Raw genomic sequence first — 19813 nt, 5'->3', positions numbered from 1 at the left:
GCGGCTACGCTGGCTAGGTCATGTTGTCCGGATGGACGAAAACACTCCAGCTCTGAAAGTATTCGACGCAGTACCCGCCGGGGGCAGCAGAGGAAGGGGAAGACCTCCACTACGTTGGAAGGACCAAGTGGAGAAGGACCTGGCTTCACTTGGAATATCTAATTGGCGCCACGTAGCGAAAAGAAGAAACGACTGGCGCGCGGTTATTAACGCGGCTATAGTCGCGTAAGCGGTGACTACGCCAATCAAGAAGAAGAAGAAGGATTTTCTAGCTTTGCTGCAACAGAAATTAACGTTTTTTCTTGTTTTAATAGGACTGAGTCCATTTAAAAAAAATAATATTGAACCAATCGTTACAATGCTTTAAAAATTTTCAAAATAGACTCCTTCTGCGTCGATGCGATTTCCAAGCATTGAAGGCGTCACGGGAGGCATTCTCCGGAATAGCCTTGAAAGCCGAGGTGCATGCTACTTAGATCTCCTTTCATCGGCCTTTTCAGGCAAAGGAACAACAAAAAAGTACGGGGGTGGGCACATCTGGTCTGTAGAGGGTTGTGGAAGCAGCCGGGGCGTCGTCGTGGTGCAACATCCAATCGTCTGCCACCTCTTGTCGGACTTGATCAACGCTTCGTTTGAGTCTCTTGACGACTTCCACGTAAAACTTGGTATTGACCGTTTGTCCAGGAGGAACAAATTCATGGTGAATGATGCCATTGATGTCAAAAACAAAAATTGGCATCGTTTTCTTTTTGTTAATCATCGTTTTCCGGTCTTCATCAGCGACATCTTACCGATCCTTCAAACAGGCAACACACATAATTTAATCGCGTACCTCGTTGGGATGCGCCTACACTCCGCAGTACAGTCGCGACGGAAGGAAATCAGTCCTATTACTTTCCGTACAAACCCTGTATAACTTTCTGACTAACACCAAATGGCTACTATTAAGTATTCGCTGTACTTTTACGTTCAGTGGCGTCAACTTATGTACTTTGCCCACCATGGCCAACGATGGCGTTCTTATAATTTTACTAATTTGTTTGCGTTTTTAAACAAAATATTTAACTTTCAGCAAAGTCAAAAATTAAAACATAAACAAAATGCTCGAAATTGTCTTTCTAGATATTTCTAACGCGAAATTCCTTGAAATAAGCGCTCATGTACGTACGTGTGTATATGTTCAATTATGAACGCATGCAGAATATAGAAAAGCATTAAACTAATCAAATACAGTTATTGAAACGAATTCGATTGGTCACCGCTAATAACTGTTTTCAAAGAGGCGCACACAAACAATAACAAAGCGCGAACAAGTTAAACGTTTCAGACCAGCGATGAGCAAACTTAACTTAATATCAACAAAAAACAAAAAAATTAAAAATAAATTTCAAAAGCAATTCTACACAAATCACTGCAAAAACTGACGGCGGCTACGTGACTGCAACTGTGTGGTGCTGCAAATATATTTCCTTCGCACGGCTAATAAATCTTAGTAAATTTATTTATTTATGTATCTATGTATGTACATACATATGTGTGACTTGTCGCTCGAAAGTCAAAGAAATATGCTCAAAATATTTAGTAGAAAACACTAATTGCGTTATGTAAATTTACACTGAGTAAACAGTGTGGCAGCTTGGGGCTTAACAGAATTGTCAAGTAATTGTTGACTACACAGAAGTAAAGAAAACCAACAAAAGATGCAAGAACATACATATTATATATTTATGTATGTACATATTTCCAACTTTTTATTATTTAACGGCTTTATATTCTCGATTTTGTTTTCATTTCTGTATTTGATTTCCTATTTGTCAAGTGTAGCTTCTTTAGGCAGTAACTGGGTCAATGACTAGCAGTAATGTAAAGCAAAAAATCATGAAAATAAATTAAAAATCGCGTTGTTGGAAAACAAAAGACTCAAGCCACGAACTTGGTATTGGCGAACGCTTCCGATTATGTGCTAAATTGATTTTATTTAAATTTAATGCGCATGCGTGGCTAACAATGAGTGAATTGTCTTCAAGATGTCGCTTTAAATATCAAAGAGTTATTAATAGCACGGCATTTGACATGTAACATGTGTAGGGCGAATGCCAGCAAAAGCAAAAAAACATAGTAATAATAATAACAGTAAAACAAAGTAGTGTTTAACACGCATACATTGAAGACAGTGACATACTGCTCTGACATTACAGTTGATATGATTTGATTTATATTGGTTAAAAGTATTTATATAATGAAAGAGCGTCATGCACCGCTAAAGATGCACTTTTTGTTTATTTGCAGGTAAAGAATGACATACTGTTGTTCTTTGCTCTTTCTATGTTTACTACATAGTAATTATTAAAGATTCAAACAGTATATAGAAGTAAACACTGGCAAATTGCACTAAAAATATTTTTTATTTTTTTTTTGTTATTTAATAACCGTAAACTAATTGTCTTCTAATTTGTGGTTGCCAAAATCGAAAATGATAGTAAAAACTTCCAACCATTAGCTTTTAATGTGTTGTTATTAAAAGGTGTACGAATCAAGCGCCTAAAGTTTACTAAAATGAAAAATATATGTGCCTGAAGTAAAATTTTTAAATTTAAATTCGGATTCGGTGCACCTCAAATACTCCAAAGACGCTTACCACATCAGTAGCAAATTTTTCCTTCAGATTTTTTGAGTAATGTAATTATTGTGTATTAACAAGAAAAAAATCTGATTTCGCTGCACCGGAGCAATAATACCCTTCACATTTTCAAGCTCTCTTACAAGAACTTGATTTCAATCGGACACTTTGTATGGCAGCTAAATGCTATAGTGGTCCGATCGGAACAATTGATTCAGAGATAGTGTTATTGTCTTGAAAAATAATCTATGCCGAATTTTAATAAAAGAACATGCTTTTGATGGCTCAGTTTGTATGACAGCTAAATGCTATATTGGTCCGATATCGGTGGTGCCAGAAAAAGCAGCAGTTTCTTCATTGGCAAAAGGTGTATGCAAAATTTCATAGCGATATCTCAAAAACTGAGGAAATGGTTTACGTACATACAGACAGACAGACTTATTTATTTCAGGTTGTCAAAAAAGTCTTGCGGTATTTTGGCTAGGCGCCGCTGAGAGCGCGTAGTTCTAGTTTTATTCGCCGCGTCGGATGAAGCTATACCTTTTTAGAAAGCTCATTTCACGCGCTAACACGTGTTTGATTGATTGTCGTTTCTTTTCGTGAGTTATAGCGTCGCAAACATGGAGCAAAATAAAGAGAAAATATGGCATATTTTACAGTTCTACTACGATAAAGGCAAAAAATGCATCTCAAGCCGCCAATATAATTTGTGCAGTTTATGGACCCGATAAGGTTTCCATTTCCACCGCACAACGATGGTTTCAACGTTTTCGTTCTGCTGTAGAGGTGGTCGAAGATGCGCCACGCTCCGGAAGGCCTGTCGTCGAAAATTGCGCTAAAATCGCTGAATTGGTCGAAAGAGACCGGCATAGTAGCAGCCGTAGCATTGGTCAAGAGCTGGGCATGAGTCAACAAACCGTCATAAAAAAAAAAAAAAAAAAAAAAAAATTAAATAAAAAATACCGCAAAACTTTTCTGACAACTATATAGTACATAGGGTCTCCGACGTTGCCCACTGCCCTTTACACAACGAGACAAACTTATGGTTATAAACTCTGTGCAGGGTTTTTCAAAATGCCTTATAAAAGTTTTAGTTATTTGAAAGACACAATTTCACTGCACAATACTTTTCAACAAATAAACGATATTACAATGTAGTTAAGATACAGCTATTTATGATTAAATAATAAAGGGTGATCCAAATAAAAGTTTTTTCTTCAAATAGACTTTTTTTGACAAATAATTTGTTTGGCATTTTATCATGGAAAGACTTACGCCAACGTTTACAAATCGTTCAACTTTACGAAAATTCACGTTCTCACGTCTTCGCTCAACTTATCGTGAACATAATCTGTCTACTGAGCGTGCTATGCACAACACCTTCATCCATTTTGCGACCGAGCATTTATTATTGGATAATATTTCAACGAACAGACCACCACCCACTGATGAAAATATAGCAGACGTAGCTGAGAGTGTAAACGAAAAACGTCGAGAGTCGATTCGGCACCGTTCGCAGCAACTCGGACTAATGTATGGAACAACATTTTATGAAGTGATCTTAAATTGAAGCAAACAAAACACAGCTGGCCCAAGAACTCAAGCCGCTCGACCTTCTCAAGCGACATCGCTTCGCACTATGGGCTCTTAAAAAGTTCCAAGAATATCCAAGGTTTTCGAGTCAAATTATGTTCAGCAATGAGGCTTATTTCCGGCTCAATGGCTATACAAACAAGCAAAATTGCCGTATTTGGGGCCAAGAGCAACTTTCATTCAGAAAAAAAACAACGGTTTGGTGTGGTTCGAAAGGCGGTAGAATCAGCGGTCCGTATTTCTTCAGAAATGAAGATAACCGGCTATTTGATGCCTGTAATTGAAGCTCAGGACTGCACATCGTATCAATGAATGGATTTATTGAGAGAACACTACAGCAAGCAGATGATTTCACGTTTTGGGCCGGTTGATTGGCCACCAAGATCGTGCGATATTACACCGTTAGACTTTTTCTTGCGGGGATAAAGTCTATGCGGACAATCCTGCTTCGATTCAGGTCTCGAAGCAAAGCATCACGGTTGCCACTCACCAGTTACCAGTCGAAATGCTCAAACGAAGCATTGAAAATTGGATTCAACGAAAGAAATAATCTTCAAGAATTTCTTATTATTATTTTTTTAAGTAATCTCGAAATGGATTACCCTTTATTTTTAGTTTTCAAATATAACGCATTACATTTTCTAGACTTTGACACTTTAAACCAATTGTGCCATTAAAGCTTGTGATATCATTTCTTTGTTACATAAACAGCATTTAAGCAAAGCTAATAATACCATTAATATTTTACTTACTATTTTCTAGTAATTAAGCCTCAAACTAGGCACTTAGGCGGACAGTAACCTGCCTTCCAATTATCTAGTACACTATATAGTTTTTAATTTGTTGCAATGGATAATGCTATCTGAGCAATGCAGTCGAGCAAAATAACTGTATAATGCGCGGCAGTAAAAACAAAATTAATTGCAATTAATTGTATATTCGGCGCAACAATTCTCCGAAATCAATCAAAATATTAATCACCAGCACGTGCCTAGAGCTTGGGAGAAGATTGCGATGATGTATTGATTATTTTTATCGTCTTAAAAAATTCCTAAAGTGCTCATCAAATCTGTTGATGTCTTATTGATTTATGATATTAATTGTAATATGTACTACTTATTATCGCTTATACCGCAAAAGCGTGATTATTTTCGGCTTCTTCTTAATGGTCATCAGATTTAAGTGGTCCGGTTCAAGTTAGGGTCAGTCAACGTGACGTGAAGATTATAATATGTATTGTTATTGAGGAATATACTTACTACAAAAAACCCCTGAAGTGCTCATCAAATCTGGTAATATTTAGCTTTTGCTTAGAAAGCCGCCAGTAACACTTTCCCCAAATAAAACTCAATTAATATTAATGTTAAAATATACTAATTGTTAATATATTAGTTATTAATATTAAAATGCAATTAATCGTTCGGTTTTTATGGTAGCTAAATGATATAGTGGTCCGATACCAGCAGTTCCGACAAATGAGCAGCTTCTTGAAGAGAGAATGACGTCTGCAAAATGATATGTTAAAATTTGGGGGACTGGTGCTTATATATACAGACGGACTGACAGACATGGCTAAATCGACGAACTGATCATTTTTATATATAACAAGTAAGGAAGGGCTAAGTTCGGGTGTCACCCAACATTTTATACTCTCGCATGATAAAGTGATAATCGAGATTTCAGGCGTGGTTGTGAACCAATTTCACCCATATTTGGTACATGTCATCACGGTGTTAAGAAAATATTATATACCGAATTTCATTGAAATCGGTTGAGTACTTCCTGAGATATGGTTTTTGGTCCATAAGTGGGCGACGCCACGCCCATTTTCAATTTAAAAAAWAAAACCTGGATGCAGCTTCCTTCTGACATTTCTTCCGTAAAATTTAGTTTTTCTGAAGTTTTATGTTAGTCGGTTAACGCACTTTTAGTGATTTTCAACATAACCTTTGTATGGGAGGTGGGCGTGGTTATTGTCCGACTTCTTCCATTTTTGAACCGTATATGGAAATGCCTAAAAGAAACGACTCTATACAGTTTGGTTGACATAGCTATGACAAAAAGTTAGTAGGGGCCGGGGCCACGCCCACTTTTCCAAAAAAAATTACGTCCAAATATGCCCCTCCCTAGCGCGATCSTTTGTGCCAAATTTCATTTTAATATCTTTATTTATGGCTTAGTTATGACACTTTATAGGTTTTCGGTTTCCGCCATTTTGTGGGCGTGGCGGTGGGCCGATTTTGCCCATCTTCGAACTTAACCTTCTTATGGAGCCAAATACGTGCACCAAGTTTCATCATGATATCTCAATTTTTACTCAAGTTACAGCTCGCACGGACGGACGGACAGACGGACGGACGGACAGGCAGACATCCGGATTTCAAGTCTACTCGTCACCCTGATCACTTTGGTATATATAACCCTATATCTGACTCTTTTAGTTTTAGGACTTACAAACAACCGTTATGTGAACAAAACTATAATACTCTCTTTAGCAACTTTGTTGCGAGAGTATAAAAATCACGTTTCACGTTGTTTGTCCGCGATGGACTCCTAGACTACTGAATCGATTTTAGTAAAATTTAGCACACAGTATCCAGTTCGAGCCAACTTAGAGGATAGGGTGGTGAAAAACATTCATAAATAAAAAATACAGCGAAAGCTCTATTAAGCGGACAACTTTATTAACTGGACAGAAAGACTGGTAACCAGATATTTAGAAATCAGCCTTAAATTCGTTATTTTTTCCAATATAATTTATTTGTATGTGCATATTCAAAATTAAGTATCAATTACAATCCTTTGGATTTCTACACCGACAAAAACGGTTTCGCCTTTATTCGTAAATAAAATTTTCACTGTATTGAATAGTTTATGACATGAGTAATAGTATAAAATGTATATCACAGCAACGCGTGGCCGGATCCACTAGTTTGTTTATATACTTTATAGGGTCTCCGACGCTTCCTACTGGGTGTTACAAACTTCTTGGCAAACTTAACATACCCTGTTCAGTGTATAATACTTTAGGAGAGATTTGAGGTCGGGAAAAAGAAGGGAAAGAGCGAGTTTCAAGGATTAAAACAATTTATCTGCATTTCCGACAAGATACCTGTCTTATAGAAAAAAGTTATTTGGCAACATTGAAAGTGAAAACAAAATTCGGTTTTTTGAGCACTACTTGTATTAAGTCAAACAGTCAAGTGCAAAATTGTCGCATCGTAATATACAGTTTTCTAAAGATTTATTTCATATTTCTCAAACGGTTGTATTGAAGAAATTTTATTATTTTGAAAAGTTTTCTTATTGCGCGCCACCAATTACACACTATAAAAAGTAGTGAGTTTATGGTGACTAGATTTCTATGAAATCGAATTCCTCTCATAAAGTAAAGCCAACACCAAGACTAAGGGAAGTATAAGAGTTGTAGCGATGACCTTAGTCCTCTTTACCGTTACCAAACAGATGCTCCAAATTATTAAGTTTATGAAAATTCTGTTGAATACAAGGTTCGTTCCAAGGTAAACAGGATTTCAAAAAAAAAAACAGAACTTATGGTTTTTTCCACAAAATCAACTTATTTTATTCAAAATAGTCTCCACGATGCCATATCATATAAATACGGGGAGGGTTAATGGTTAAAATGTGATTTTTTTTTTCAAATAATCGTCCTTCAAATGTTGGATTCTGAGCAATTTTTGATCGTCAATCAATTTGTGCGGAACAAACCGTGCACACGCTTTTCTTAATCCCAAATGTTCGGTCAAAATGCGATAAATCAATTTTTTGGAGATGTTCAATTCTGTTTCCATGAATTTCAATGATGATTTCGGCAGATTTTTGATGAATTCACGCACAGTTTCTGTGGAATTTCCGGTGATCCCGGATTTTGATTGTTAATTATGTACTTACAACCACTTTGAAAACGTTGAAATCACTCGTGCACTCTGCTAAGGGGATAGGCAACCGTCGCCATAAACTTGTTTCATCAATTGAAAATTTTCGGTAAAAGTTTTGCCAATTTTAAAACAAAATTTAATGTTGGCTTTAATTTCGAAGCTCATTTTCGCACCGATAACACAAACATACCGACACTTAAAACGCAATAACTTCACCTTCAATCAATGAAATGTCAAGAAATTCTCACTGGACAATCGATAAAGTCGACATATACATGGCGCCACCAGGGGGCGCTAGATTAAAAAGTCCTGTTTACTTGAAATACACCTTGTATACCGCGCAAATAAAAAAGAAATATTTGGTTTTATTATTCAACATAATTCCCAGAGTGCTGCACCGAAAACATAGGTTGCTGTAAAAAACGTAATTATATAAATGATCCGCATGGCAAGCTATGTCAAATTAGGCATCTGCCTGTATATGCACTGGACAAGTTTATGAGATATTGATCTGAAATTTTGCGCACGTTTTGCGTTCTCCCCAAGTCGGAACCGCCGATATCACTACTATGGCTTATATATAGCTGCCATACAAACTGAACGATCAGCATCAAGATTACATGGAACCCTTTTTTGTTTGACGAGATATCTTCACGAAATTTCGTTTACTTTTATTATTCAAAGTAACGCTATTATCGCCGAATAAATTGTTCAGAAAATAAAGCATATAACTGTCATTTAAACTGATCGATCAAAGTCAAGAAAACTATCTTTTTACACCTTTATGCTATAAAAATGCACCTGTTAAGCGTATTATAATTTCAGTGCAGCCTCAGTGCTAATTAAAAATATATACAATACTATCGTTAATTATGCTTGTGAAATAATATAATATTATTAAATTCAAACCACTTTCATTTGAATGATTCATAAAACTTACTGTTATATATCGAACTCACTGAGAAGTCACTTCTTAATAGCTAATGTTGACTCACCTGAAAGAAAGCAAATAAAAATAATTACAAACTATTTTCTAAAAATCAAATAAAGTTGTATAAATATGCAGCTAATTTATTTAAACAACCATAATTGTAAATATTTAATGAAGTCAAACTAATTCATTAAAGTTTTGCGTATTTATGCCACGAGCTTTTTATATTTGTTTAAACATAAAAAACTTCATTTGTTGCTTTTTTGTGTATTTACAGTAACGCCGTCGGACTTCATATCGTCGGCATCACAGCACATTTTACAATGAGCAAGCGGAAAAAGTTGCTGCAAAGATTCATAGCGTGATAACAGTTATTCAAAGTAAAGCAAAAGAATCAACTCATCGAAATCAAAGTAGTGCACAGCATTCTATCCAAAGACAATGGTACTCAATCTACTTTTCATAACGACTGTGATAAAGTCTACGTTCGGCGTAGTCACCACCGGCCTTTGGCTTATACCGTTACTGCTCGCCGCCATTACATACTACCGTTACGATAGCGTCGATCCAGAGGCGCGACCCATCGATCAACTGAATCTGTATACCGAGTATGATTTCATTGTGGTGGGCGCTGGTTCGGCCGGAGCGGTTGTGGCCAATCGACTCACGGAAATGCGTAAATGGAAGGTGCTACTCATCGAAGCGGGTCCAGACGAAAATGAGATATCGGATGTGCCCTCATTGGCCGCTTACCTGCAGTTGAGCAAACTTGACTGGCAGTATAAGACACAGCCATCCAACAAAGCCTGCCTTGGCATGAAAAATAATCAGTGCAATTGGCCGCGCGGTAAGGTGCTCGGCGGCTCGAGTGTGCTCAACTATATGCTGTATGTGCGTGGTAATCGACATGACTATGATCTTTGGGAATCGCTAGGTAACACCGGTTGGGGGTATAATAATGTGCTGCATTACTTCAAGAAATCGGAAGATAATCGTAACCCCTACCTAGCTAACAACCCTTATCATGGACGCGGTGGTCTAATGACGGTGCAGGAATCACCTTGGCACTCACCATTGGTTGCCGCTTTCGTGGAGGCGGGACGCGAGATTGGTTATGAGAATCGTGACATCAATGGTGAGAAGCAGGCTGGTTTTATGATTGCACAGGGCACTATTCGTCGTGGCTCGCGGTGCAGTACGGCAAAGGCGTTCTTACGTCCAATTAGATTGCGTAAGAATTTTCATCTCTCCATGAACTCGCATGTCACCAAAGTAATCATAGAGCCAAGCACAATGCGCGCTCATACTGTGGAGTTTGTTAAGAACGGCAAGGTATTTCGCATACGAGCCAGACGTGAGATCATTTTGTCGGCTGGTGCCATCAATACACCACAGATAATGATGCTATCAGGCATTGGACCAAAGGCGCATCTGGAGAAACATGGCATACGCGTGTTGCAGGACTTGCCGGTTGGCGAGAATCTGCAGGATCACGTTGGTATGGGTGGTCTTTCGTTTTTGGTTGACAAACCTGTTGCTATAATACAAGATCGCTTCAATCCCACGGCACTCACCATGCAGTATGTGCTGCGAGAACGTGGACCGATGACAACGCTCGGTGGTGTTGAGGGATTGGCCTTTGTGCACACACCGTACTCGAACAACTCTATCGATTGGCCTGATATACAATTTCATATGGCACCGGCCTCCATTAATTCGGACAATGGCGCACGCGTGAAACAAGTTTTGGGTCTTAAAGAGTCACTCTACCAGGAAGTTTTTAAACCCATTGCCAACAAAGACACCTGGACGATCATGCCATTACTGTTGCGACCACGCTCACGTGGTTGGGTGCGTCTGAGTTCCTCAAATCCTTTCCACTATCCGCTTATTAACGCTAACTATTTCGATGATCCTTTTGATGTCAAAACTCTGGTGGAAGGAGCAAAGATTGCGCTACGTGTAGCAAACGCCAAAGTCTTCAAACAGTTTGGTTCGCGCGTACACCAACGACCAATGCCTAATTGTAAGAAATACAAAATATACTCGGACGACTATTTGGAGTGCCAAGCGCGTACGATCTCTATGACGATTTATCACCCTTGCGGCACTGCCAAAATGGGACCGGCTTGGGATCCGGAAGCGGTGGTGGATCCACGGTTACGTGTTTACGGCGTGCGTGGACTGCGTGTAATCGATGCCAGTATTATGCCGACAATCAGCAGCGGCAATACAAATGCGCCGGTCATTATGATAGGCGAGAAAGGTGCTGACCTCATCAAGGAGGATTGGTTAAAAAATCCAGAATATCGCGCAGCTGCGCCAAAGAGTTAGCCAACTATGACATAGCTTTGATTAAGTGAGTAGTAAGGGAAGCTTTTTTTTGGGAACCTTTTGGCTGTTATGCCGTCAGTGCATGTGGGCGATCACAAATCAGGGGCGTACGTGAGCTTTATACCGTAAGCGGTGCCATCGAGCGGATGGTGTTTCAAAACACCATCTCATATAGAAAATAAATTAACTGTAGACGTTTAAGTTCCATAGGAACTGCTAATTCCATTCGAGTCATATATCTTTATTTTAAAAGAGTTTTTGCTATCTAAGCTCTACCTACATACTTATTTCACACATTTATCATTACTATATGATAATTTATCTTTATTTAATAGTGCATCATTACATGTAATTTATTGCTGCACTCATGTTATGCGCAAACATTTATCGACTACGTCATCACCATTCGCTATAAAAATTATATAATAATGATAATGTAAATATCGTTTTAAGTTATTTAAAATTATAATTTTACATACAAAAGAAACATAATTGTTAAACTGAATAAACAAAAATTATGTTATGCTCTTTGGAAATTTGTTTTATTTGGAAAATTTATTTAATTTATTTGAGGTTATATTAGGACACAGGTGATGTCGTAACACTAAGGGTGATGCATGAACCGACTCAACGGCTCAATAGACAATAATCACTCAAATTATTTAGGATTTGAAAATTATTAATCGTGATCGACGTGAGTCTTGCACCAAAGACTGGTTAAAAAGAGCGTGACTTTTTCCACCCCATCTACCCAATGTCTCGTAAATTATATCCCATCTCATCCGGTGGAAGATTGAGCCTTCGCAAAGATAATGTTCCATCAGCAGAGAGTCTGATTCCCCGCATTCAACCTTCCATTTTCTGAAGGTGGGTTCTTAAGTGTAGGTGCTCTGTGAAGTGGAAGTTTTTTGGGCTGTCCACCATCAACATTACCCCAAAGTAACTTTGTGGTATGCCTAAAGCCTAACCTGTTGCTAGTGTTCTAAAACCTGAGGTGTTCTTCTAGGGTTCATTGCTTGAAGGAGCTGAATGGTCTGAAACAGCTTAAGGAAATTGTATTGCTAGTTACACCCGAGCGAGCCTACTTGGCCAAAAAGGCAGCCCAGATGATATTAACCAAGTTACCTACTAAGCGTATAATTTTTACTTGCTGGTTAAAGCAGCAATCCACTTGGTGCCTTCCGTTATGCCAATAATTTGAAAGACTGGATTGTAGTGATTTAGTTTGAAGTCACCTTCTGCGTATGTGTTACTGCAGAAGAAGCCCGTTCCTGTTCCTATTTCAATGTTTTATCCGTCAAAAAAGATGTAGATTTCGTTATTGGTCCTGAATATGCAGCAATGGCTCTTCTTCAGGAGTTCCAGTTTTGAGAGCTCGAAAATAAGATATATGTGAAGATGTGAAGCACCCTCCTTCAAAGAGCCCCCCTTTTAAATAAACTTAGTCAAAAAGTTTCGACCTATCTAAACAAACAAAATGCCTAAAAATTGGCGACTAGATATTACACGATCGATAGGCACATATCTTGAGAAAATAAACAGGGAATTTAGAGCAGGTATGGTCGGAGCTCAGCGTTTTCGAAAGGCAAATGATATGAGTGACGAAATCCAGTTGTAACATTTTCAAGCGGTAGTTTCTGCGTATTTGATGATTTCAAAGTAAAAAATGAAACTCGCAGCTTTTCGCTGTTCACTGATCCAAAACGAAGAAACAGGTCAGCGAATCTGATTTTATTAATAAGTTCTGACAACTCTGAAGTCCACTCTCACTAAGACAAATCGAGGTAAGCATCTGAAGCGAGACCGTGAATTCACGCATGTTACGCCTAATTTGATGGTTCGAGTATTTATTAAATCTAGTAATCGTATAATGTAATATAAAACTATAAATTGCTCAAGCAATTATAATAATTACTCAATAAACAATTTCGTTTGCTAATAGTTACAATAAGCAACTATGTCAAGAAAACTAAAGTGAGTTTTTTGTAAAATATTCCAAGAATAAGAATTCCCTGAAATGTATTAAAGAACAAAGGTTTCGTGAGTCATTGTCGAAGAGTATAGTACGACTTCCGATCGCATAAGATAATATAATACATCCGTAAAATGATATGGTAATTGCGAAAGTTTAACAGAATTATTATAATTGAAGTTATTGAATACGCAAGCCAGGTTGCATTAAAATGTGTGCGAAATTTTGTCTTTTCGGACGTAAGTTGTCAAATTTGTATGAAGTAGGGTGCAGTGGAAACAACCAGGCATTACCTTCTGCATTGTCCAGTCTTTGTAAGACTGAAATTGAAACATCTTAGCAGCCTTACTTACGGCGAACCAAAAGACATAACCGAATCTTATTTTAGCCGACAAACTCAACAAATTTTTAAAGTTTTCCTTCGTTGAAAGCAAATCCGCTAGAGAAACGTTCCGTAAGATTAATGTTGTTTTAGGGGATGGTACTCTATCACTTCGAACTGCAGACGAATGGTTTCGACGATTCAGAGCGGATGAAAACGACACCATGGATAAGCCACCCGGCGGAAGACCTGTGACCACGAATACCGATCAAATCATGGAAAACATCATGTTAAACCGGCATGTGGCATCTCACGACATCGCCGAGAAGATGGAAGTTAGTCACCAAACCATTTTAAACCATCTGCAGAAGGCTGGATACACAAAAACGCTGTTTGGGGGCCGCATAACTTGACGCAAAAAAAACACTCTGCACCAAATCAACGCCTGCGATATGCTGCTGATACGGAACGAACTCGGTGGAAAATGGATCACATACGACAAAATCAAGCGAAAACGGTCGTGGTCGAAGACCGGTGAAACGTCCCAAACAGTGGCCAAGCCGGGATTGACGGCCAGAAAGGTTTTGTTGTATGTTTCGTGGAATTGGAAGTTAATCATCTACTATGAGCTGCTCCCATGTGGCCAGATGCTTAATTCTACCATCTACTAAGAACAACCGGACCACTTGCAGCTGGCGATAGACCAGAAAGGTCCACAATTGGCGGATGGGGTGAACTGGCGGAAGGCAGATATTTGACAACCTAATATTTTGTTCCTAGCTAAGCTTTTTTAGGTGTGAAACCTTTTTATTAAATTTGAAACTTTGAAACGCAATTGCATTATTTTTTTATTCAAGGAATTTCTGGGGCCAAAATTGGCTAATACAAATACTCAGATAAAGTTGCGCAAGTGAGTGTCACTTATTTGTTGATGTCAGGCGTGCAGCGAGTTTCCCAGTTTTCTTTTCCTGCCACCTCACTTAGCTCTCCTGACTTGTATTTATCGCATTCTCTTACTTATCTGAATAACAAAGCACAAGGTAAGTAATCAGGCAGAGTTCATGACTTCAACATGACATTACGAGCACGTTATGATTACTTGTAATTCATATATTTAAATTTGCAACGAATGACAATTACGACATTTGGAATTCTTGGGATTTAAAATTACGATTTAATTGTTTACAACAGACTTTGATTTGAGTTGTCAAAAAGATAAGCCTAAATACATACAACAATACAATTGGCAACGAGGCAGTGTTTTGTAATTACTTTAATTTATCGCTGCTTGAATGCTCAGCAGTTTTATAGAATTTAATGCGCTTGCTTGATTCGGTGGGAAATCCACAATAGCCACAATGGCAGCTCATTAAGTACACCCGCCTTCAGCAAGTCATTTGTATTTAACACTTTAAAAGCAAAAAGGTAAAGCAAAATAAAATAAAATATTATAAAAGAAATCCAAATCTATATATAGAAAATTGTAAGATGCCATTTGAGACAGGAAATGTTTGTCTAGATAATCACTCTATTGAAGTCACACTCATTTTTCATAAATGACAACAAAAAAATTAATAAAAATAGATGCAAGTTCTTATAATCACCATTTACAGCAATCAGCTAGATACTTAAGCCCGATAAAAACGACAAACACACTTAAGAATCTACTGAACACATACATTTGTGTGTAGGTAACCACTTCCTGGTATGTGAGTGTTTTGTTTGCTTGCATTTTTCTTGCGCGGAATGCAGAAGAATGGCGGCATTTAAACTAAGAAGTTAAAAGATATATTTAAAAAAGTAAGAAATATAATTAAAGAAAAAATTCATACAAAATGACCGCCATTTTAAAAAATAAAATTTTTTTCTATTTGTATTTTTGTTTTTTTGTTTACTTCCCTTTTCGCTGCCTAACTTAGTTTGCTATACGTTCAATGGCCACTGAAGAAGTTGCTTATTTTTTCGTTCGCAAAGTTAAGCCAACGCATTTAAAGTGAATGAACCGCCTTGCATTTTTTACTTTTTTTATTTGATTAATTTTTGCCATTTGTTTTAAGCAAAAATCTTGTAATGAACACTTTAAATATTATAAAACACTTGAAATGTCATTGCATTCCGTGCACACCACTTACAAAGATTACAAAACCAAGTAAACACCTTAACTTCGCAAAAACCGAAGCTATAACACCTTGGACAGCAGATTTTGTAGCATAAAGGGTATAAAAAATTAAAAGATTTTTATTGTGATTTCAAGTGGTCAGATCGTCTTAATTTAATTTAATTTAATTTACTATATACAGCTGTGTTCATTGAAATAGCAGTGCAAGAGAAGCGAAAATATATAACGTTTTTTTTTTTTTTGCATATTCCTTATTGTTAGTTGGTCGCTTGCCTATTGTTTTTGTAGAATGAAATTCAGAGAATCGAAAAAAGTAAAAACCCCGTTATATTTGATGTGTTTGGTGTTTTCTTTTTATATTTTTGCAAACATTCACAACTTTTTGGCTGTTCACTGAAGTAGCAGTTTTTAATTATTCTGAACGAAAAGTGCCGATAAAAATTTTAAATTTGTGAATAGTGAGTTCCATTATGTTTATTATTGTAATTTAAATGATAGAGAACTTATGGGCAGACGTCAAGCGTTTTGTTTCAAAGCAATCGCCGTCTTCTAAGGCACAGCTTTGGCAGGTTGTTCAAGCGTCCTTAAGCGTTGCCAGGACTTGGTCGACTCCATGCCACGTAGATGCGAGGCTGTAATAGCCAATAAAGGATATACAACAAAGTATTAGGACAATACCAAAATGTTATTTAGTCTAATTATGTGAATTAATGAGTTATGCTGATTTTTTTTGATATTTTTTGTTAATACTGCTATTTCACTGAACAGCAGAAATTAGCGCTTTTATTTTATTATTTATTCATACTTAAAAAATAGAGAATAAATTAACACAAAAGAATTTCTAAGTCATGTAAAAATAAGTAATTTATCACTTCTGAAACATTTTTTATCTCATATTGGTCTTTATAACAGAATTTATTCATCTAAATCGTACAGGTCATCTGCACTGCTATTTCAATGAACACAGCTGTATATATATATTGTATTAAACAACAATTATATACACACATATATATATTTCGACCCCATCTGAAAAAAAATTCAGATATGTTTGCCATTTGAATAAAATTTGGTGAAGATATCACTTCAAATAAAATAATTTTTCATACAAGTTTTAGTAGTCCGAACTGGGAAATTTCTTCAGATATTTTCCTGACAAATTTCGCGAAGAGATCTGGTCAAATGAAAAATTTTTCCATGCATCCAAGCTGTAAAATTTGTTTGAAGATTGTACCTATTGCCTTGGACAATAAATCTTGCCAAATATCGAGAAAATATATCTTCAAATAAAGTAATTCTGATCGCTCATTTTATATGGCAGCTATGTATGTATATGCTAAAGTGGTCCGATATCCGCTGTTCCGATAAATGAGCCGTTTCTTGAGTCAACATTTCAGAGCGATAACCTGAAAACTAAGGCACTAGTCGCGTATATGCAGACAGACGGATATGGCAAAATCAACTCAGCGACAGCTGGTCATGCCGATCATATATATATGTATAGGGTATATGATGCTTCCTTTTGGGTGTATAAGCTTCTTTTCTATGTGTTGGAAACCCAAACACTAGTATGTATGTAGTATGTGTAAACTAGCGTTATAAGCTCTTAATTTTTTTTTAATCAAAGTTGCTAAAGAGAGTATTATAACTTTGTTCACATAACGGTTGTTTGTAAGTCCTAAAACTAAAAGAGTCAGATATAGGGTTATATATACCAAAGTGATCAGGGTGACGAGTAGAGTTGAAATCCGGATGTCTGTCTGTCCGTCCGTGCAAGCTGTAACTTGAGTAAAAATGAGATATCATGATGAAACTTGGTACACGTATTTCTTGGCTCCATAGGAAGGTTAAGTTCGAAGATGAGCAAAATCGGCCCTCTGTCACGCCCACGAAATGGCGGAAACCGAAAACCTATAAAGTGTCATAACTTAGCCATAAATAAAGATATTAAAATGAAATTTGGCACAAAGGATCGCATTAGGGAGGGGCATATTTGGACGTAATTTTTTTGGAAAAGTGGGCATGGCCCCGCCCCTACTAAGTTTTTTTGTACATATCTCGAAAGCTACTATAGCCAGCCAAACTATATAGCGTCATTTCTTTTAGGCATTTCCATATATAGTTCAAAAATGGAAGAAGTCGGACAATAACCACGCCCACCTCCCATACAAAGGTTATGTTGAAAATCACTAAAAGTGCGTTAACCGACTAACATAAAACTTCAGAAAAACTAAATTTTACGGAAGAAATGTCAGAAGGAAGCTGCATCCAGGTTTTTTTTTTTTAATTGAAAATGGGCGTGGCGTCGCCCACTTATGGACCAAAAACCCTATCTCAGGAAATACTCAACCGATTTGAATGAAATTCGGTATATAATATTTTCTTAACACCCTGATGACATGTACCAAATATGGGTGAAATCGGTTCACAACCACGCCTGAAATCTCGATTATCATTTTATCATGCGTGAATATAAAATGTTCGGTGACACCCGAACTTAGCCCTTCCTTACTTGTTTTAATGACTTATTTGTTATCTCCTCAATCGTCGGAAAACTCCGTTCTCTCATGGAGCTTTTGTGTTTGTGAAGAGCTAAAAAACAACCAGAAGAATATCAAGTCCGATATGTTTTTATTTTTGAAAGGAAATATAGTAATTTGCTAGTAGATGAAGGGGAAGAGGTGATTGATTATTTATTAATGGTTACAAACGGTTTATCTCTGGCGAAAGTATGAAAATGGAATTTCCCCCTTGAGAGTGTTTCAAAAAAATTGGAAAATTTAAACTTCAAATGAACACTGTTAGGGATACAACTACTTATATGTATGTGTGTATGTTATATGTTATGCTAAAGTTAAAAATATATGAGTTTTATCATTAGACGATAAGATTGATTTTTCCTTCACAAAAACTCTTGTGTATACGAAACCGCTACGAAGCTATTTTGTAGTCAAAGAAAAAAAGTTCAGGAAAATTAAACCAGAATTTAAGGCGATACAATTTAGGCTTAGTGCTATAAATTAAATAGAAATTAACAATTTGTCAAAAAGCGTAAAGAAAACTTGGTAAACGATTTCAAAAATAGATAAAAAAAAATCAAAATTGGAAGTAATGATGATATTAAAATTGAAAAATGTTGAAAACAAATTGTATACAAAAAAGACTGAAGTTATGCAATCAACAATTTGTACTTTCGGCAGCGGCAATTCCAACCAAATTTTGATTATTTTCAATTCACTTTTAACTGTGAGAACAGGTTTTTCGTTCTCAACTGGCCTTGATTACACGTTTTCAACTAGATACTGCATTCTGGCTCACACCAAATTAGACTCGCTTGTTGTTAGTTGCTTATAGGATTAATGTATTTTCAGCTTAATGCCGTAAATATTAAGAAAACACAAGCAAAACTCGCAATTTAAGCAAAAACATTATTGAATAAATTTTGAACGTAATGAAAAGCTGGCGGTACAACAAAACTTAAAAGAGCATTTAAGTAAAAAGTAGTTCATTGGTGTTACAAGTTTTAATTAAACTTTTTGCAACTTCCTAGAATTGCGGAAGGGCATTAAAATTAAACCTAATGCAGCATAATGGACAAATTTTAAACTAAAAAGGTTTGTAGTCAAATACGACATCTCACTTCGTACTCCGTTTAAATAATTATGACCTAAATAACAAGGTTAATATTTTCAATAGCATGACTATACTAGACATTCTAATAACATACAATAACTGGTAAATAGAAAATAAATGAATATTTTATAAAACAGACCCCTGTAAACAAATTTTTAAAATTCAGAAAAAACTACTTTATAAATCATTTTATATTCAACATAAAGAATTTGAAATTTTCAAAAATAGATCTTACAAAATATCTCCAAAATTCTCAAGACCCGAGTATTTTTAATACAGTGAAAGTAACAAATATGTTCATTCAAAATTTTCGAAAAACGGAAGACAATTTCATAAAGTATTTATTTGGGGGATGGGGTCATGTGTAGAAGTTCACGCCAGTGAGGAAAG

General features: G+C 36.6%; 2 protein-coding genes across 3 annotated transcripts in view; one reads left to right on the top strand and one right to left on the bottom strand.

Annotated features, from left to right (window-relative positions):
* Positions 1 to 19813, bottom strand: part of LOC108968019 (flotillin-2) — a 402447-nt gene that overhangs the window by 312662 nt on the left and 69972 nt on the right. The window lies entirely within an intron of this gene.
* Positions 9330 to 11819, top strand: LOC108968009 (glucose dehydrogenase [FAD, quinone]). Its single transcript, XM_018931723.1, has one exon. The coding sequence runs from the start codon at positions 9485 to 9487 to the stop codon at positions 11375 to 11377; it is 1893 nt and encodes a 630-aa protein (XP_018787268.1). The 5' UTR covers positions 9330 to 9484; the 3' UTR covers positions 11378 to 11819.

The sequence above is a fragment of the Bactrocera latifrons genome, unplaced genomic scaffold (assembly GCF_001853355.1).
Source record: "Bactrocera latifrons isolate USDA-ARS-PBARC rearing strain unplaced genomic scaffold, ASM185335v1 scaffold_20, whole genome shotgun sequence".
NCBI classification, from domain to species: Eukaryota; Metazoa; Arthropoda; class Insecta; order Diptera; family Tephritidae; genus Bactrocera; species Bactrocera latifrons.
The sequence above is the reverse complement of the archived record's forward strand: the minus strand, read 5'-3'. Positions and strand labels throughout refer to the sequence as shown.